Source organism: Oncorhynchus nerka, linkage group LG7, assembly GCF_034236695.1.
Source record: "Oncorhynchus nerka isolate Pitt River linkage group LG7, Oner_Uvic_2.0, whole genome shotgun sequence".
Classification (NCBI taxonomy): domain Eukaryota; kingdom Metazoa; phylum Chordata; class Actinopteri; order Salmoniformes; family Salmonidae; genus Oncorhynchus; species Oncorhynchus nerka.
Window position 1 is genome coordinate 54,408,274 of NC_088402.1, and position 22,288 is coordinate 54,430,561.

At 46.4% G+C, this 22,288-nt stretch overlaps 1 protein-coding gene across 1 annotated transcript in view; it reads right to left on the bottom strand.

Annotated features, from left to right (window-relative positions):
* The window catches only part of LOC115131959 (semaphorin-3G-like), a 56,232-nt gene that overhangs the window by 22,315 nt on the left and 11,629 nt on the right, over positions 1-22,288 (bottom strand). Inside the window, exons 2-3 of the mRNA XM_065020623.1 lie at positions 12,978-13,138; positions 8,486-8,548 (exon numbers count right to left, since the gene is read on the bottom strand). Coding sequence (XP_064876695.1) covers positions 8,486-8,548; positions 12,978-13,138 — 224 coding nt within the window. The remainder of the gene's footprint in view (positions 1-8,485; positions 8,549-12,977; positions 13,139-22,288) is intronic.

Sequence of the window (22,288 nt, forward strand, 5' to 3'; positions counted from 1 at the left end):
GAAACAGCAGGATTTCTCAGTCTGTCCAAGTCTCATAGGTCCACACAGCTGGAGCCTCATAAAGAAGAGGGCCAGATGACAACTCAAGGGATGTGAACATTGATAACTGAGACGGACACACACGACGGTAACCACGGCTACACCAGATTCCCACACAGGCCCTGAGATACCAGCTTAGACGTGCGCACAATCAGACGTGCTTGACTCCTAAAGTTGAGTTGAAAAAAACGTGCCTTTGGGTGCTGTAGCCCTGCAGTAGTTCTTGATGCCAGTAAGCTCAGACATACTGTAAGCCTGTAAGCGATCCACAGTGTCGGTCTTGGGAATCAGAGCACTGGGGTGACAGTTGCTTATTGGTTTGTAGATAAATAAGTCACTTCCACGATTGTACCCATGTCAGTAAGGCTGTACCCCCGAGTGGTGCAGCGGTCTAAGGCACAGCAGCTCAGTGCTAGAGGCATCACTACAGACACCCTGGTTCGAATCCAGGCTGTATCACAACCGGCTGTGATTAGGAGTCCCATAGGGCGGTGCACAATTGGCCCAATTGGCCCAGCGTCATCCGGGTTTGGCCTGTGTAGGCAGTCATTGTAAATAAGAATTTGTTCTTAACTGACTTGCCTAGTTAAATAAAGGTTAAATACAAATACAAGGTAATACAAAATACCTTTTAATGAACATAGTAGAATATGTTCTGTGGCAGTGCTGGATAATGCCAGGGCACTTTGCCAAATGGCACCAAGCTGAATTTCCAGCTCCCTCATGCATGAAGTTTCTGAGTCTCACAAAGTTCTTCAAAAGTATCCAACAATGATTCAAATGTTAAAATCTATCTCCCACCCACTTGGACTAACAATTCCCCCAAACCCACAGCACTGCTGTCCCTGCTTTGTGATTAGCTGGTTACTTCCTGCTGTGGGAGGGGCTATGGGGGATTCACAGCTCCAATCCAGATGTTTTGGTCATTACTGAGCCGTGGTTAAGGAAGAGTGTTTTGAACACCCATGTTAACTTTTCTGGTTATAACCTTTTTCGGCAAGACAGATCTTCCAAAGGTGGTGGAGTGGCAATCTTTACCAAGGAACAACTTCAGTACTCGGTTGTCTCCACCAAGTCTGTCCCTAAACATTTTGATTTGCTGGTTTAAAGCATTACACTTTCAAATAGCTCTTTGTTGACTGTTGCTGGGTGTTATCGTCCTCCAGCCGCACCGGCCTGCACCCTACCTGTCCTAAGGTCTCTACTGGCCCCTTAAACTAAGTCTGAATTTGTCCTGCTAGGTGACGTAAACTGGGACATGCTTAAACCACCTGACCAAGTCCTAAAGCAATTGGACTTCCTAAATCTTTCTCAGATTATTACCAATGCCACAAGGTATGACTCCAAACACCCAGAAAAGGCTACTCTCCTTGATGTTATCTTCACAAATAATCCTGATAGGTATCAGTCTGGTGTTTTCTGAAATGACCTTAGTGAACACTGTTTTACTGTCTGTGTTCGTAATGGCTGTTCAGTGAAACGGCCTATCCTGATTTGTCATAGACACTTGCTAAAAAACTTGAGCAAGCCTTCCTTCCATGACCTGACCTCTGTAAATTGGTATAGAATCAGCTTGATCCCCTCTGTTGAAGACGCTTGGTCCTTCTTTTTTGATATTTTTAGTTGTATTGTTAACAAACACGTCCCCATAAAGAAAAATGAGAATGAAAAACGGGTTCAGCCGACCATGACTTTGCAGAGTTACTCCACCTCAAGAATTCCATTTGGCGAAAGGCTCGGCACACGCATACTCAGGCTGACTGGCTCTCGTTCAGGCAAATGAGAAATAAGTGCACTCAGGCTATCCGGAAGGCCAAAGTTAGTTACTTTAATGAGCAGTTTTCTTTCTGTGGGTCTAACCCCAAGAAGTTCTGCAAAACGGTTAAAGACAAACCTCCTCCTCACAGCTGCCATGTCCCTTAATGTTGGTGATATGGTTGTTACTGACCAGGAGCACATGGCTGAGTTCTTTAATCACCAATTCAATAAGTCAGGATTCCTATTTGACTCAGCCATGCCTCCTTGCCCGTCCAACATTTCTTTATCTCCCACCCCTTCTAATGCGACTAGCCCCGATGCTCCTCCCTCTTTTCCCCCTGCCCCGCTACAAAGTTTCTCCCTGCAAGCGATCACTGAGTCCGAGGTGCTAAAGAAGCTCCTTAAATTTTACCCCCAAAAAACATCTGGGACAGATGGTTTAGACCCTTTCTTCTTTAAGGTTGCTTCCACTATCATCGCCAAGCCTAATTCTAATTCTGACCTTTTTAACCTGTCTCTCCTCTCTGGGGAGGTTCCCATTTCTTGGAAGGCAGCCACGGTGCATCCTTTATTTAAAGAGGGAGATCAAGCTGATCCTAACTGTTATAGGCCAATTTTTATGTTGCCCTGTTTATCAAAAGTGTTGGAAAAACTTGTCAATAATCAACTGACTGGCTTTCTTGATGTCTATAGTATTCTCTCTGGTATGCAATCTGGTTTCCACCCAGGTTATGGATGTGTCACTGCAATCTTAAAGGTCCTCAAGGGTATCACCATTGCCCTTGATTCTAAGCAATGTTGTGCTGCTATTTCTATTGACTTGGCCAAAGCTTTTGATAGACCATTCCATTCTCGTGGGTCAGCTAAGGAGTATTGGTGTCTCTGAGGGGTCTTTGGCCTGGTTTGCTAACTACCTCTCTCAAAGAGTGCACTGTATAAAGTCAGAAAATCTGCTGTCTCAACCACTGCCTGTCACCAAGGGAGTACCCCAAGGCTCGATCCTAGGCTCCACGCTCTTCTAAATTACATCAACAACATAGCTCAGGCAGTAGGAAGCTCTCTCATCCATTTATATACAGACGATACAGTATTATACTCAGCTGGCCCCTCCCCGGATTTTGTGTTTAACAACAAAGATTTCTTAGTGTCCAACAAGCTTTCTCTGCCCTTAACCTTGTTCTGTACACCTCCAAAACAAAGGTCATGTGGTTTGGTAAGAAGAATGCCCCTCTCCCCACAGGTGTGATTACTACCTCTGAGGATTTAGAGCTTGAGGTAGTCACCTCATACAAGTACTTGGGAGTATGGCTAGAAGGTATACTGTCCTTCTCTCAGCACATATCAATGTGATGCAGGCTAAGATGCAGGCTAAGGTTAAATCTAGACTTGGTTTCCTCTATCTTAATCGCTCCTCTTTCACCCCAGCTGCCAAACTAACCCTGATTCAGATGACCATCCTACCCATGCTAGATTACGGAGACGTAATTTATAAATCGGCAGGTAAGGGTGCTCTGGAGTGGCTAGATGTTCTTTACCATTCAGACATCAGATTTGCCACCAATGCTCCTTATAGATCACTGAACTCTATACTCCTATGTAAACAAACTGGTCATCTTTGTATACCCGTCCCACTGGTTAATGCTTATTTATAAAACCCTCATGTGTTGCTGCCATGCTATGTTGTTGTCTTATGTCTCTCTTTATGTAGTGTTGTGGTGTCCCTCTTGTCGTGATGTGTGTTATGTCCTATATATTTTTTTAATGTATTTTATCCCAGCTCCAGTCCCTGCAGGAGGCCTTTTGCCTTTTGGTAGGCCGTCATTGTAAACAAGATTATGTTCTTAACTGACTTGCCTAGTTAAATAAAGGTTAAATAAAAAATTAAATACAAAAATGGGACATATGTGTCTGCTGGGGAGGGTTAATGAAATTAGGGGTCGTGGGGTTGCGACCTGTGAGGAAGGCCATCATAAAGCAAACACTTTAGGTGTTAGTCAGGGGTCAACTAGCGGGGTCACACAGCACCATTAGACAGCCGCTTCCCCTCCATTAGCCAGTTAATAAAATACCCTTACACACACACACACACACACACACACACACACACACACACACACACACACACACACACACACACACACACACACACACACACACACACACACACACACACCCATCCATCCTCATCCTCCATCCCCCCACAGTCAATGGAAGGTAGTAGTATGCACATCCTACAGCTCCAAGCCACAAACACATAAGCAGTGCTTAATTTATTAATCGGGAGGTTCCGGAAGAGAAAGTCAACTGTGAGAGGGGGGTGACCTGGGGCACTCTTAGGTACTGGAACGCATGCAAAATCACCTTCATAGTAAAGCATTGCATGCATAGCCTCGCATTTGCATAACGGCATAGAGACATAGAGTAGAGACTCTAGCAGAAGTGGGAACCATATAAACCCATTTCATGCAATTCTACATAATTTCACGGCTGGAGACATTAGCAGAGTATTTTTTAATACCGCACAAAAATTATATAAAAGACAGGCTATTTTTACACTGACAAACTGAGATCAATAAAAATGACCTCGTCTTGAATCCGTCAATAGTCTAGGAGTCCGGAGAAACACATACTGTACAATAGGAAGAGGAAATGACAGTCTAAACAAGCTTTCCAGTTTCACTGACTCACCCAATGACTCGCAGCTCACTCACCGGTGATGCACTCATACCAAAAGCCTATCTCTCGCTTGTTTTACCTTGTAAAACAGTGCTGTTTGCTCAATAGGCCTATTTGGAATTTGATCAAATATTTTGGTAGCCTACAGACAGATTAGAGTCCTCTCTTTTCGGCGAGAGCCATTTGTTTTCCCCGATTTGATTTGAAATATTGCGAAAGGCCTGTTTTGGCTGGGTTCTGTTTTGCTGACAGATTTGTTTTCTGACTGTAGGCTATGCCTTGACTGGGCTACACACAATCCACAGTTAGGCTATATATAAAAAAAATATGTCTAATGATCCTCCGTGGCTAAACTGTAGGCCTAATCTTGGTGTAGTTTTCTGAATGATTTCATTTCTTTCTGAACAGACAGCAGTAATTCTAGAACTATTGGCAAAAGCAGTTCAATTGATCAGTGATGCTGCGGCACCTCCAGCACCACTTCAACACAGCTGTGATAGTATGAGGAAATAAATGATGAAGTGCAACTCTGGAGAGGTGAGAGCTGCAGGCTGAGGTCATTCAGAGCAGAGGGAGAGAGAGATCATAGAAAGTGAATCTCATTCTAGTCCTGTGAGAGATAGAGGCTCTTCTCTCTCTCACCACGGCCACGGCCACGCGTTGGTCTCTAGGCTACAGTGTTTGCGCAAACCATAAACCCGGGCCGGCACCAACCCGAATCAATTCTTAGAATATCAGGCATGGGCTGAAAATATCCATTTTCACATAAGCTACGTTTTTGTGAGGGGACTGGAGAATTGCCGAGTAGGCAACTCGAATGAACTCTGATCGCTTTTATTCACATGTTTACACAGCAACCGATGACCTTTCCCCCCATGTCACCAGAGGTAGGCAAAGAATGAAACAGTCCAAAACTGAGAGGTGCCCGGATTCTGTTCCGCTGGGATGCTCAAATTAAGCACCGTATATATAATGGTATTACGAAGGAGACAAAGCCAGATTCCGACCACCAAGCCTAGCAGCCTAGCAGCCCTGCAGCGTTCTCCATTGAGAGGTCACTGTAGCAGAGCGGTTAATGGGTTCAACAATAGGAACACATCACGGTCCGGCTTTACACAACAGGCTAGCTGTTCAAACCAGCCAAGCTGTCCAGTCAGTGCCAGCGTCTGCTTCGCTCCACTGTTTTTGTTTAAAGGGAGGGGGAGGGAGGGAGGGAGGGAGGGAGGGAGGGAGGACATTCAGAACACACACAAACACACACACTTTAGTGTCCAGCTGTGCAGATGACCTGCTCCATACACACTCACGTGTCCCTGTATCCATTGGCTTAACCAGTCCACAGTAATTGTGAACCAAGCCGTTCTCTCTGCCAAGAACACACTCAAGGCCATTTCCACCGATCAAACCCATTCACGCCCTGACTTGACTTTTCACCCTTTTGACTTCTGACACTGGGTTTTGTGTCTGTGCATGTCTGAGCCTTTGTCAGGTAGAGAAGAGGGACAGAGAGTGCACCCGATCAATAACCATCCTCTGAGTCCACAGACAGAGACACAACTGGGCCTGTCCACTGAATATTGTGCACAGTCCTCAAAACAGGGGACCACCGCCCTCTCGCAGAGGGTAAGCAACACAGACCTGAGAGCTTTTCTCAAGGAGCCCCTAGTCTCAGAGGGCAACGTGGTGGTGGTGGAGGGGTTCTATTCCGGTTGGGAGGAACTTGAGGTGTGAAGTGTTACAGATGTGACCCTGTACACACACTCCCAGCAGACACACACACACACACACACACACACACACACACACACACACACACACACACACACACACACACACACACACACCTCCGTCACCTCCACCTCTCGGCCCTGTCGATGCAGTCACTGTTAATCCATCCCAGGGTGAATGGTGAAGCTATGGCGTACACACGCTCAAAAAGGCCCGTAAACACACACACCCCGTGTGGCCTCATGGGTCCATTGGGCCAGAAGTCATTACCATGGTCACACTCCCTAATGCTATCATGTTTCCACAGGAGAACACACGGACCTCTGCCGTCCACAGAGAGAGTGACGCTAGACACATGGGCCCCTCCACCTCTCGGAGAAACAATGTCACGGTAACGAAGACATTTTGCGTAAACCGCTGCATTCAAATGAGGCTCCAAGGAAAACGAATGGGACTGCAGAGACTGTGTTGGTATCAAGATCCAGGGCGTAAACCACGTTTCTATTCATGCGTTGATTGGCATGGTAATGGACCAATAGTATTGGAGAAAAGTTGAAAAAAACTGACCAACCCCGGCGCCACGACGTAACGTAACGTGCAACTCATTGTGTGCAGTACAGCCTCTTTCCACCGTACAGCCTCTTTAGTGCTTCTCTCGCAGATCAAAAAACAAGAAATGATCGAAGGCGAGTGTAATGGTGACTGTAAAGTGAATTACTCGCGAGTTCATCAATGGTTAATCCAATCAATAGTTCATTTTCCGCGTCATAGCTGTGAGCCGCCATGACTCATGACAGCCGCGGCTTACTGGTGAAGACAACTTTAGCGCAGCCCTAAAAACCTAATTCAAACCTTCAAAGAGGTATGTAACGAGACATTATAGAAACTCTTTCTACTGTTTTATTTCTATTTTAGAGGTGATAAGTTGGAAAAAAAGCCTTTTCCACACACACGACATTTCCCTATCACTCAGTAGCTTTTGCTTCCCCACGGCGGAGCTCCATTGCTTTCTTCAGTCATGCAGAGACGGGGCAGCATGACGATCTCGCCATTGATTTTGCTGGAAAGCGGAGACATTGTGCTTTACAATGGTATTCATGTTACAGCTGACCTGGAAGTATTACGCTTTTGGGGTGCTAAAATAAAGCCAATAGTACGGAACTGTCGCGTGCGGGAAGTTTGTTAGTTATCGTTATCTCCAACACCACACGTTCAGGCCTCTGTCTATTTAACAGAATGATGGAGAGGACAAGAACCAAGTGCACTTGAATGGTGGACTGAATGAGTCTGGTGGTAGGTGAGCGCTGCTGGGGCGCATGCGTGCTTCTCCAGGGGAACGGAACGGAGCTTTAACACACATACGCACCCCGACTCCCTTGGCACAGGTTAGATTGAGTTTCTGGAGGCCCGACTTTAAGGTCCTGCGTCGTAGCGCATAGCGACTGCTCCTCTCCCCTATGGACACCGGCTCACATACCTCGGCCCCTGCGGGATATTTCTCACCGTGACGGGCGTAATAACTGCTGATATTGGATACCTCTCCTCACCTGCCACTTCAAACTCCACAATTACCTGTAGGGCCAGCATTGACGCCCAATGGGGTCTTAACCCCCTTCCAACCCCCATCCACATCCACAGAGACCGATTAGTCCTGTTTTACAGGCCCAACCACCTAACCCCGACCAGATGCCGGGGCGGTTTCACTTTCAGTCGTTAGCCAAGACTTAGGGGACAGAAGTTATTAAAAAATGGAACCGCTAGTGTCTTTACAGCATTTGTGTGGCGACTGGGGAGTGAAGGGCCGTCTTCTGATGGCTCATTAAAGATGGAATTACTGGTGTCCATGGTGCCGGATCCCGACTCTGGACACCTCAGCCACGTAGTCGGGGCTATTATTGTGCTCACCAGATCAAAGCAGCGACTTCGTTAGGGAAAGATTCCAAATCTCATTCACTGGGCTGTTAAACAACTTTACTGTGCCCAGAGATGGTGGGATGGAGGGATGGAGCATGGGACAATGGTTGTAGCTTGTAGGAGTGTTGACACAGCAAGCCGACCGTAGACGTCGATTCGCTGTTTAGATTCCTGGGGACATGATCCAGATGGTGTTGTAGAATGTACAGTACAGTCAGGAAGGTGACTCTAGAACGTTGATTTCTAGATGATTGATAGAGCAGGTGGATAGGCTAGGCAGGTGGAAACCACAGACGTGACATCATTAGGGGAAACAAGAAGTAGAGAGGCCAGCTCAGAGTTGGATGGGTCTGACTGAGCCGTCACTCACCTGAGAATCCTTCCCTCTCTGGACACAGTCATCTTTGTTACCAGGCAACGGAGGCCAGTAGATCTACGGAGAGAGATGGGGAAGAGAAAGAGAGAGAGAGAGGTGGGGGGAGAGAAAGAGAGAGAGGGGGGAGAAAAAGAGATTGAGAGGAGAGAAGGGGAGAGGGGGGGAGAGAGAAAGAGGGAGAGGTGGGGAGAGAGAGAAAGAGAGAGAACATGATACATGACATAAGATTGTACACAGCCTAAATCAGCAATATAACAACAGGAAATTAGAGCATGAGAACGATTATTGACTTACTAGAACACATAGAAAACCAAGTCCATCTCATTAACTCTTTGCTTCCCTTACAGTCCTCCACTGGCTAATCAGTACTAGTTGATGTGGGCGGGTCTAATATGGAACTGTAACCACAGTGTCGTCTTACAGGCCCCTGGGGTTAATGTACAGTACGTTCTATATCATCAAACTCCAGCTCATTTAAAGCCTGCATTTGGAAAGCCCCTCTTTGGCCATTGGCACCGTCAGATACTGTGTTGTGTATTACTGACTCACAGATGGCAATCTGAAACAACAGCCCTTGTGTGTGTCTCCTTAAACAAACGTGCTCTGCTTTTCAGAAAGAGGCATGTGCAGGATACACAGACAAGCAGTAACTTTCTGTGACGTGCACGACTCCCCTGCATGCCGCAATCGGTGTCCGTGCGCTTTGTGCCCCTGCTCACATGCATGCACACGCACGCGCCTACGTACGTTTGCACGTGCACGGATGGCAATTCATCTTTTAAGAGAGAAGACAGAGGCTGATACAGTTCTTTTCTGTAACTCAGTTTGCTATAGCGTGACGGCTATGGACAGGATTAGGGTCTCTTGTATAAATCACACGTTTACCCAGCCTGTCCGGAACAGGCCTTTTATAGTCTGGACCAATGGATTCAGGCGATCTGATATTGAACACTGCACCATTCCTCAAATTGCCTGGATTCACATAGGAAGATGTCATCACCTCGGACTATGAACTCACAGCCTCTTAGTTTACATCATTCCAAACGTCCTGCTATGCCACCATGTCTGTGTCAGTGAAATGTTGACCCTGTTTTCCTACACATTAGACTTAAGTAAAGTAAATCTCAGCTTTGTTCAAAATACACTCATTTTTATTTTATTCATCATTAAAAAAAAAAAATATTAAAAATAACCTTTATTCAACCAGGAAAAGCCCATTGAGACCCAGAGTCTCTTTTTCAAGGGAGACCTGGCCAAGAAGGGCGCAACAATCAATACATTACATCATTAAAACATACAACAATACAACATCATGATCCAGCCTAAAAAAAGCATTTACACTCCGCCGTAACAGAGTCTCCCATCAATATTTTAAATGAATTCAGTGGCACTAACACATCTAGATGGAGCATGGATTGTAGACTATTCCATGCCTCTGGTGCACAAGAAGAGAAGGCAGTCTTGCCTAATACTGTAAATGACCTGGGGACTTTAAGTAGCAACCACCTAGTAACTGCTGGTGGTGAAGGACACCAGTCTACAGAGATGAACACATACAAATGTGGGGCGGCAGGGTAGCCTAGTGGTTAGAGCGTTGGACTAGTAACCGAAAGGTTGCAAGTTCAAATCCCCGAGCTGACAAGGTACAAATCTGTCGTTCTGCCCCTGAACAGGCAGTTAACCCACTGTTCCTAGGCCGTCATTGAAAATAAGAATTTGTTCTTAACTGACTTGCCTAGTAAAATAAAAAAATAAAAAATCTCTCTGTGCCTATAAAGTGAGGTGCAATGGTGGGTGAGTGATTTGGCATTTGCAAGGATGCATGATAAACAGAGTCCAGTCTCTGTAAGACGGAGGAGGCTGCATGCATATATGACAAGTCATCATAATCAATAACAGACAAGTGGCTTGAACAAGTTGTTTAGGTTCTCTGTGACTGCATTTCAACAGTAATCTGATTTGGACTTCCTGATCTATACTGTGCATTTGTTTCTTAGAGCTCTGAAGGAGGCCCAGTCAACAGGAGCATTTGTGTGTCTAGCTTGAGCCCAAGAGATATTTCTCTTTCTAATTCATTCTGCCAAGTTACCTGAAAAGCAGGGATTGTCCTTTCCACTGATTCTAAGGAGTCTTGTTTTAAACAGAATAATTATGCCCCACCAACATTAGACAACTATACAGAAAACCTCTCAAATGACTGAAATAAGTTAACGAAATTAATAGTCTGATACACTGATTATTGAACAGATTATTATTATAGGTAATGAACGTGTCAAGAGACCCGACAGACTTTGTGGCACAGCAGAGAGAACAGCATGCCCCAACTCCAGAGGTTGTGGGTTCCAATCCCAGGTGGGCTCATACTGGAAAAGTCAGTATGTGATATTGTCTTTGATGAAATCTTTTTGTACACTATTTTTGCTGAACGGCGGACCACTTCCTTTAAAACCCCCCAGATCATTGCGTTACACTTACAACAAAAAAACACGTGACATTTGCGGTTTACATGTGCATTTTCGAATGAGCTTTTTTGACAGGTACAAAACGTTGCATCCCCAAGTTGCCACGTTTATTTCACCTTGAGATAATGTTTTCACGTGTAGTTTCATGTTATCATATGTTGCTTTTACTTTTTACACATTTTTTTTATTGAACCCATAAGATCATGTGACCACATGTGAAGTTCATGTGGTTTTTCTGTAAGGGTCTTGATCCTGCCTATGTCCCAAGGGCAGGTGCCCTATGGCTCTGTAGAAACACATCTGGCAACCTCATTGGCTATCCCATCTTACCACAGACTCAGAGAGGTGTTACACCCGACCTTTATAACAACAGTTCACACCCAGCAGTCAAGACAGTCCTAGAATAGATACAAGCCCCCAGGCTCTTAAATAACATGTAACCCAAAGGCAATGGAACCAATGAACGAGCCTTTAAGAATCAACCACATTCATCGCAGCATAAAACAAGTTTGTGCTTTATACACAAACACTCCTCGAGAAAGCAAAGCTCTTTATCGAGCTGCAATCATTTCTGTTTACGCCAAAAGCACAAAGAGAGTAAAGTATGTGGCACATTTACATGAGTTTAATAGGTATTCTGTTTTTTTTTCCATTACCATTAAGACTGTATTGAAACAGTTCAAACATTTCCCGGTTATGATACGCCAACGTGGCTGTTGGAGCTGTTAAGAAGTGGTGGTGGGCAGTGGGCTTTGGGCAGTGGGCAGTGGGCTGTGGGCTGTGGGCAGTGGGCTGTGGCTGGAGCCACGGGAAAGAGGCTGAGAGAGGGGTTATGGAATTGGCCATCATCGGCTATGGAATTGACTATTCGCTTGAATGAAATAGCAAGCTTGTGTCAATCGACATTTCTCTCGCTCAACCATTTTTTCACCTTGCCTACCCTCAGAGATGTATGGGGTTATTAGAGGCAGCTCACGGGCCAACCTGCTCTCTGTCACCTCATTTTCCCAACTCGTCCATGTTTGTTTCTCCTAGTGGACCCAGCCAGACTGAGCGTAAGAGTTTATACATTACCAATAGTGAGTTGACTTTATAAATGGAGTCTAACAGTAAACTGGTACAGAGCAGGTTAAGTCTGATATACAGAGGTGATGAGGGAGGGGAGCAGAGGGCTTAGTCTATGATGGAGGACCAGGGTGAAGGCAAGATACAGGGGGATTTATGAATTCTAGAGGGAATGATATGTGAGGTGGAGGAGGAAGCTGGAGAAACCTGGGGCCAGGGTTAAGCTCTCCTGTACTCTCTCTCCCAAACTCTCTCTCCCAAACTCTCTCTCTCTCTCTTCTCTCTCACCCTCTCTCTCTCTCTCTCTCACTCTCTAAATCTCTCTCTCTCACCTCTCTCTCTCTCTGCTGCCGTCTCTAACCACAGAGTGCTGATAAGCACTCTCTGCACTCTCTCTCTCTCTCTCTCTCTCTCTCTCTCTCTCTCTCTCTCTCTCTCTGCTGCCGTATCAGCTGGGAAACCACAGAGTGCTGATAAGAAGAGCTGCATTGAGACCAGTGTAAACTCTAGACTGGGATATGGATGGCAGACACAGGAGGCTGTTTATCACAGGCCGAATGAGGACACACACACACACGTGCACACACACACACACTGCTCAAGCAGCAGGTCCCACTAACTCAAACTGTGAAAGTGTTCATCTCTGCAGGGAATATGTAAGGAATCCCAGAGTTGGACTTGGATAAAAGGGAGCAGAGTGGTGATTTAGAGGCCTGTGGTGTTGGGAGTCCTGGTGTGATGTATATCTTCATGCTTCCAATGTAAGCCCAACCCCCAGTCAGCAACTTAAACAGCAACACTAACTCCTCTCCACGGAACTCGGGCCCATTACAGACGTTGATAAGCACGGCCAATGGGGGAGTTTAGGAACAACTATTTACGTAAGGATTGTTGCCTGAAGTTGTAAAGTAGGGGGTGTATGGAGTTGTACTGGAGTCCCACAGGGAATGTGGACTCACCTCTTTGGAGTCCGGGTTGGTATGGTCCAGTCTCAGGGAGTAGAGGACGTCTTTGCCCCCCAGGAACAGACGGTCATGGTACTCGTCCAGAAACACAGCGGTCAGAGAGAGCTGACCGTCATGCCCACTGAAGATAGAGGACCGGTTGGTGGCCACGAGGTCTGTGGAGGGAGGAGAGGAAGGAGGATGGATGGATGAGAGAGAGGAGAGGAGAACAGAGGAAAGCGTGTGAGGATAAACAAAGCCAGCGGAGGACTACGTTAACAAGAATAAAAACGCCAAAATGGAGCGTTACGACACATCTGCTCAATATGCTAAAGAAAAGCTGACATTTGTCTGTGGAATAGAACTAAGGGAGTGAGTGGTTCTGGGTTGGGTTCCCTGCTGAGCCAGAGATCTCCATGTTCATTCAAATGGATTCGAGGTGCTTCCAGAACAGTAGAGGCCTGGAACTGGAAGGCTTGGCTCTAGGCTGGAGAATGACTCAGTGTTCTGTGATGACAAACAAAGATCAAGAGCGGTTTGGGTGGAGTCACAAATCTGAAATATGTCCCTTATGGTTCTGGTAACATCCACTGCTTCCTTCTACTGTACAATACAGCACATTGTTGCCATTAGAATGTTCCGCGTCTAGTATTTTAGACACTATATAACTACAGTGTATGTTGATAGGATGTCTTGCCATGGAGATGGCGGTGGGCAGGGGTTAACATGGAACGTGCTGCTCTAAGGTATACAGACACGTCCACTTGTGCACACACACAAACACACACACACACACACACATTCTCGCTCTCTATTCACTGGGTCCACTGCTCACTGGCTCTCCTCTAATGTGCAGTCCCAGATCGACCATACAAATGTGCAGATGTTAAACAGAGAGTGTTGTGGGGAGGCCAAGCATGCATCTCTAACGTCCTGCTTGTATGCTGTTTTAGTATACATTTAGCATGGCCTAGCCATTGGTGGCCTAGCCATTGGTGGCCTAGCCATTGGTGGCCTAGACACTGGTGACCTAGACACTGGTAAATGGAAGGTAATAAGAGAAGACAGAAATACTGTAATAGGAAAACAGGATTTGACCTGTGATCCTAAAGTGTGTGTGTGTGTGTGTGTGTGTGTGTGTGTGTGTGTGTGTGTGTGTGTGTGTGTGTGTGTGTGTGTGTGTGTGTGTGTGTGTGTGTGTGTGTGTGTGTGTGTGTGTGTGTCTGTACTGTGTGTCCTTGTCTCTGTCTGTGGTCTCTGTGTGAGTGTGTGAAGTGTTGCCAGACTGGACTGTACACAACGGGATCTCCCTCTTCCCCTAACCTATCTGGAGTCAGGAGGTGGAACTCCGTGCCTGGAGCCAAAACACTTTGATACTTTTGAAGGGTGTGTGTGTCTATGAGTGTGCAGGAAGGAGAGAAACTACAAGAGAATGAGGGAAACAATGATAGCAACTGGGGGGAAAGAGGACAGAGTGAGAAGAAAGAAAAAAAGAGAGAGAGAGAGAGAGAGAGAGAGAGAGAGTTTGATCTCTAACCGTCAGATCAGAAGTACTGATTGAAAAGGCAGATTAGTACCCACGGTATTATTCAGATCAGGGAGTGTTGTAATTACACTACAGACATCCCTTCACCCTGTCATGTCTACTCTTTAATGTCTCACAGACAGACAGCAGCTCACTGTTGGATCTTCTCTCCAGCTATTCTGGCAACAACATCAAAAATAACAAATTCATCTACAATCAGAGACACACAGTTCAAGATCGGTGTGAGGTGGTGGTTTGTATGTTTTTGGCAGATCAACCCAGTGTGTGTCTCTTGGAGCCTTAAACCCCAGAGCTCTGTAGGGCCCCACTGATGGACACGGTGTCGCTGGGTGCAGAGAGGCCCTTGTTCATCACTCAGCAAACACTCGGAGGAGCGTTGAGTGACAGGGGCTCGTCTCTCAGGGTGTGTGTGTGTGTGTGTGTGTGTGTGTGTGTGTGTGTGTGTGTGTGTGTGTGTGTGTGTGTGTGTGTGTGTGTGTGTGTGTGTGTGTGTGTGTGTGTGTGTGTGTGTGTGTGTGTCTGTCTGTCTGTCTGTCTGTCTGTCTGTCTGTGTTAGCCCTTCCCATAATTAACTTTGGCAAGAGGTGGAGAGCACTATAAACTTTACAGTGTTTTTCCTCTCATATATTTCCTAATAAAACGTGATCATGAACCAAGATGAATGAAAAAGCAGAGGTGGCACGAGTCAGACCCAAACCCTTAATTGGGATCCCATGAAACAGTCGCTACAGCAGAGGCCAAACAATAGGGCTGCCTGTTATTACGACCTCAGGAAAGTTACATGAGAACTTCTCCAGTTCAAGTAACCAAGCATAATTGTTAACAGAACGCACCCAGGCAGGCGGACATGAGGATGGACGGACAGACAGACAGGAGATCTGACTCACAGAGGCAAAGGCATGAGCATGAACAGAGAGGGGGGGGGTACTGACAGACATTCCAAACAGACAAGCAAGCACAGTGATAAGTACAGATGAGGGCCATAGGTGACATAAATATGCTGTTGACAGACAGGGTAGTAGAGAGATCCAGGTAGTATGGTTGAGATTACACAGTATAGGCAGACAGAAACACCCATCAATACTATTCCGTAGCAGATAATGTTACAGACAAGGATACAGTGTCCGAGTCCAACTGAACACGTGCAGGAATGCGGTCTCTGTTTTCATTTAAATGTATCAGCGTACACAGAGGCAGCAAACCTGGAGCAGCCTACTTGTACACGAATTCAGGGCGCTCGGCGTTTCCCACTGATCTGTAGGAGCTGACGATCAACTTCAGGCGTCAGTGTGGAGTGACTCAAATCAAATCAGATTTGATTCGTCACATGCGCCGAATACAACTGGTGTAGACTTTGACCGTGAAATGTTAGCTTACAAGCCCTTCCCAACGATGCGAAGTTAAAAAAATATTAACACAAGATGAATAGAGTAAAATCCACAATGGAGCGATAATATACAGGGAGTACCAGTATGTATGTGTGTCTGTGTTGTGTCAGTATGCGTGTGTGTGTGTTATGTGTGTGCATATGTAGTGTGTGTGATTGAGTGTATATATGGACTGTATGGTGAGTTGTGTGTGTGTGTTATGTGTGTGCATATGTAGTGTGTGTGATTGAGTGTGCATATGGACTGTATGGTGAGTGTGTGTGTGTGTTATGTGTGTGCATATGTAGTGTGTGTGATTGAGTGTGCATATGGACTGTATGGTGAGTGTGTGTGTGTGTTATGTGTGTGCATATGTAGTGTGTGTGATTGAGTGTGCATATGGACTGTATGGTGAGTGTGTGTGTGTGTTATGTGTGTGCATATGTAGTGTGTGTGATTGAGTGTGCATATGGACTGTATGGTGAGTGTGTGTGTGTGTTATGTTTGTGCATATGTAGTGTGTGTGATTGAGTGTACATATGGACTGTATGGTGAGTGTGTGTGTGTGTGTTATGTGTGTGCATATGTAGTGTGTGTGATTGAGTGTACATATGGACTGTATGGTGAGTGTGTGTGTGTGTTATGTTTGTGCATATGTAGTGTGTGTGATTGAGTGTACATATGGACTGTATGGTGAGTGTGTGTGTGTGTTATGTTTGTGCATATGTAGTGTGTGTGATTGAGTGTACATATGGACTGTATGGTGAGTGTGTGTGTGTGTTATGTTTGTGCATATGTAGTGTGTGTGATTGAGTGTGCATGTGGACTGTATGGTGAGTGTGTGTTATGTTTGTGCATATGTAGTGTGTGTGATTGAGTGTGCATGTGGACTGTATGGTGAGTGTGTGTGTGTGTGTGTGTGTGTGTGTGTGTGTGTGTTATGTTTGTGCATATGTAGTGTGTGTGATTGAGTGTACATATGGACTGTATGGTGAGTGTGTGTGTGTGTTATGTGTGTGCATATGTAGTGTGTGTGATTGAGTGTGCATATGGACTGTATGGTGAGTGTGTGTGTGTGTTATGTTTGTGCATATGTAGTGTGTGTGATTGAGTGTACATATGGACTGTATGGTGAGTGTGTGTGTGTGTGTTATGTGTGTGCATATGTAGTGTGTGTGATTGAGTGTGCATATGGACTGTATGGTGAGTGTGTGTGTGTGTTATGTTTGTGCATATGTAGTGTGTGTGATTGAGTGTACATATGGACTGTATGGTGAGTGTGTGTGTGTGTGTTATGTGTGTGCATATGTAGTGTGTGTGATTGAGTGTACATATGGACTGTATGGTGAGTGTGTGTGTTATGTTTGTGCATATGTAGTGTGTGTGATTGAGTGTACATATGGACTGTATGGTGAGTGTGTGTGTGTGTTATGTTTGTGCATATGTAGTGTGTGTGATTGAGTGTGCATGTGGACTGTATGGTGAGTGTGTGTGTGTGTTATGTTTGTGCATATGTAGTGTGTGTGATTGAGTGTGCATGTGGACTGTATGGTGAGTGTGTGTGTGTGTGTGTGTTATGTTTGTGCATATGTAGTGTGTGTGATTGAGTGTACATATGGACTGTATGGTGAGTGTGCGTAGGGACAGTGCAAGATACAGTCAGTGCAGATAGTTCAGGTATCATTCATTGAATGTCTAGTAGTTTGGCTATTTATCATTCTTGTGGCTTGGGGGTAGAAGCTGTCTCGGAGCCTGTTGATCTGAGAGTTGATGCTCCGGTACCGTTTGCCAGACAGTAGCAGAGTGAACAGTCTATGGCTTGGGTGGCTGGAGTCTTTGCCAATTTTTTCTGACTTTCCTCTGACACTGCCTGATATAGAGGTCCTGGATGGCAGGGAGCTCGACCCCAGTGATGTACTGGGCTGTCTGAGGGGGAAGAGGCGCTGCCGTGCCGACAGCCCCGTCGATGTGGATGGGTGCGGGCTCTCCCCTCTCTCTCCTATAGTCCACGATCAGCTGACGTTGAGGGAGAGGTTGTTAACCTGGCACCACACTGCTAAGTCTCTGACCTCGTTCCTGTAGGCTGACTCATTGCTGTTGGTGATCAGGCCAGGCACTGATGTGTCATCAGCAAACTTGGTGATGGTCTTGGAGTCATGAGTCAGTCATGGGTGAACAGGGAATACAGGAGGGGACAAAGCACACACCCCTGTGTTGAAAGTTAGCATGGAGGAGGTGTTGTTGCCTACCCTCACCACCTGGGGCTGGCCCGTCAGGAGGTCCAGGATCCAGCTACAGAGGGAGGAGTTTAGTCCCAGGATCCCTAGCTTGGTGATATTCTTGGAGGGGACTATGGTGTTGAACGCTGAGCTGTAGTCTATGAACAGCATTCTCACACAGTTATTTCCCCTCTTGTCCAGGTGGGCGAGGGCAGTGTGGAGTGCAATTGAGATTGCGTCATCTGTGGATCTGTTGGGGCGGTATGCGAATTGGAGTGATTCTAAGGTGTCTGAGATGATGGTGTTGATGTGTGTCATGACCAGCCTTTCAAAGCACTTCATAATTACAGATGTGAGTGCTACAGGGCGATAGTAGGCACACACATAGGTTACCAGGTAGGTTACCTTGGAGCTCTTGGGAACAGGGACAGGGACAATGGTGGTCAGCTTGAAACATGTTGGGATTATAGACTGGGACAAGAGAGATTGAAAATGTCCTCGAAGCCACTTGCCAGCTGGTCCGTGCAAGCTTTGAGAACGCACCCTGGTATTCCGTGTGCTTGTTAATATGTTTAAACGCTTTGCTCACATCAACAACGGAGAGCGAGATCACACAGTTATCTGGGGGAAAAAACAAGGGCTTTCACACAAGGCACAGTGTGATATTCCTTCGAAGCGAGCATAAAAGGCATTTATCTCGCTTGGGAGTTCTGCATCGCTGAGCAACTCACGGCTGGGTTTCCCTTTCTAATCCGTTATTGTCTGCAAGCCCGGCCACACATGACGATCTTCGGAGCTGGCGTAATAGGCTTCCACCTTGTAAGCGGTAGCCCAACCTTTAGCCCCGTGCGGATATTTCCCGTAATCCATGGTTTTTGGTTTGGATACATCCTTGAAGTCTCTGTTGGGGCGCCATCGTCTATGCACTTATTGATGAAGCCTTTGACTGTTGTGGTAAACTCCTCAATGCTATCAGTTGAACCTCGGGAACATATCCCAGGATCGCGTCTGCTTCATCTGACCACCTCCTTATTGAGCTCATCACTGGTACTTCCTGTTTGAGCGTTTGTTGGTAAACAGGAAGCAGGAGAATGGAGTCTTGGTCAGATTTGCCAAAGGGAGGACGAACGAGGGCCTTGTATGTGTTTCTGGGGGTAGAATAAAAGTGGTCTAGAGTTTTAGAGCCCCTAGTGTCATAGGAAACATGTCGGTAAAAGTGAGGTAGGACGCTTTTAAGCCTCCCCCTGTTAAAGTCTCCGCCCACCAGAAACGCTGCCTCTGGGTGAGCGGTTTCTTATTTGTTCATGGACCCGTACAGTTCGTTGAGTGCCAGAGTGGTGTTGGCTTGTGGAGGGATGTAGACAGCCGTGATAATTACGGATGAGAACTCTCTTGGTAGATAAAAGGGTCTGCAGCTCACCATGAGGTGTTCTATATCAGGTGAGCAAAAGCTTGGGATTTCCTTCACAATTGAAGCAGCACACCAGGTTCCGTTCATGAAAAAAAACACACTCCTCCGTCTTTCGTATTCCCTGAAGCCGCCGCCCACTCCCGCCACTGCCTGGAGAATCCATTGAGAACTACGTGCGTAGCGTCATCATCCGGCCAAGTTTCAGTAAGACAAATAATATTGCTGCTTTTCAAGTCTCTCTGATGGGAGACTCTCAGACGAAGCTCATCCATCTTATTCTCCAGTGACTGGACATTTTGCCAATAGAACGGAGGGAGCGCCGTTAGAATTTCTCTTCGCCTCGATCTCACCCAGGACTCCACCTCGTCTCCTGCGTCGGAGGCGTCTTGGTGGCCCATGGAACAAAGGAATAGGGAACAGTGGAACATCTGAGTCAGAGATGAAGTCGTGTTTGTCCAGAAGTGCTTGGAGGTCATATGTGATAATTGTCTGAACTTTCTGTAAGATAAAAAAGACAAACACGATAAAAGTCACTAAATAGCAAAGTCGGGTTGGAACTCGTAAGATGACGCCCTTCTCCGTCGGCGCCGTCTAGTTGTGGGTGTTGAAGGCGTGACAGCCGACTATCGCGTGACAGTGATCTGTTGCTCTGCTCTCACCTCTATATTTTGACAGAGAGGAATATAGGAGACCTGTCAGTGATGCAGCTCATACTCCATTGCTTTAGCCGCTATCTCCTGGCCCCATGTCCCACAACCCCCCCCGCCCCCAAACTGAAGATACTATACACAAAAAACACACACACATAAACACACGCAAACACACACACAAATAGACACACAGACAAGCACACACACACTCACACTTGTTAGCACTGTAACAGTCTGACGCTTTTCCTCTGAAAACTCAACCTCAGCCACACCACACACGTGTTCTATTTTTCTCCTTCCCCTCTCCATCTTCATCTCCATTCCCTCTATCTTTTACCTCTTTAAAAACCTCAACCACAGTAAGATATATGTCAATTCACTTGTAACCCTCTTACTTACCAACAAAAGAATCCCCAATGCAGAAAAACAACATTGCACGTATGGAGAAAAACATGCCACCGTTATACGATTGCTCTAAACAAACAAAAACCAGGATCTCAGTAGGACACCTGTTCTCCATATGTCCGTTCTTGATTATCACAGCCATTTTGCCTTAAACTCAACTCAACAAAACTAAAACCAACTACGCTCCTACATAGAGCTTTTAACCAAGTATCCACTCTATCCTCCGACTGTGGTGACCCGCAGACACAAATAAACAGAGAGAGAAAGGGGTCACTCTTTGTGGGTCTGGGGCTTTGGGAACCAAACACAGCGGCTGGAGGCTGGAGAGAGGGGAGGGGAGGAGGGGGTCAGGGAGGGTCGGGGTCTGTGGAGGGTTCTTGCCCTTCTCTTTTCTCCTCCTCTCCCTCCTCTTCAGTCTTCTTGTGTGTTTGTCCTGTGGATTAAGAGTGTAAACATCTCGTCCGAGTCCTTCCTCCGGTCGCGCTATACTGGCACCCCACAGGCTAATGCCCCATAATAGGTTTGTGTGTGTGTGTTTTTGTGTGTGTGTGTGTGTGTGTGTGTGCGCGTGCGTGCGTGCGTGTGTGCCTGTATGTCCAGCTCCCTGTCTGGATGGTCCTCAGTGCTGACACCTGAACCCCGGGATAATATTGACCCTGTAGGAGAGTATACGACACTAGGACAACCCAGATCAACCCAGACAACCCCGACTAACCCAGACTAACCCAGACCAACCTAGACTAACCCAGACCAACCCAGGCCAACTAAGACCAACCCAGACCAACCTAGACTAACCAAGACCAACCAAGACCAACCCAGACAACCCAGACCAACCTAGACTAACCAAGACAAACTCAGACCAACCCAGACCAACCCAGACCAACCCAGACTAACCCAGACAAACCTAGACTAACCAAGACCAACCAAGACTAAGCAAGACTAACCAATACTAACCCAGACCAATCAAAACCAACCCAGACCAACCCAGATCACCCGAGACTAACTGAGACCAACACAGACCAACCCAGACCAACCCAGACCAATCCAGACCAACCCAGATCAACTCAGACTAACCCAGACCAACACTGACTAACCCAGACTAACCGAGACCAACACAGACACAACCCAGACCAACCCAGATCAACCCAGACTAACCCGGACCAACCCAGATCAACCCAGACCAACCCAGACCAACCCAGACCAACCAAGACCAACCAAGACCAACCCAGACCAACCTAGACTAACCAAGACCAACCCAGACCAACCCAGACAACTCAGACTAACCCAGACCAACTAACCCAGACCAACTCAGGCCAACCCAGACTATCTGTATGTGTGCCAACCACACCCCCATTGACCCAGACAACGCTACCTTAGTGGTGCACAGTGCCACCAGCCACAAGAGCTTTGATCAGTAATGAATAAAACCTCTAACCAACTCCAGGACTGGGACAACAACTACCAAAATCATCAACGTGCAATATTCCACATTCTCGGTCTTGTAACCATAACATCCAATCACACACACAGTATTATCTTACTGCGACATTGCATTCAGTACAGCTCCTCTGAAAACCTTGGCCACATAGCTTAAAGTCCAACATTTCCATCCTCCATCCATCATCCACACAGCTGTGTATGTGAAGATATATTCTGAGGGATGGATTTTGTCTTAAAAAGAACCCCAATCTAGCTGTATTATTTCAGTGTTTAGACGGAAAAACAAAG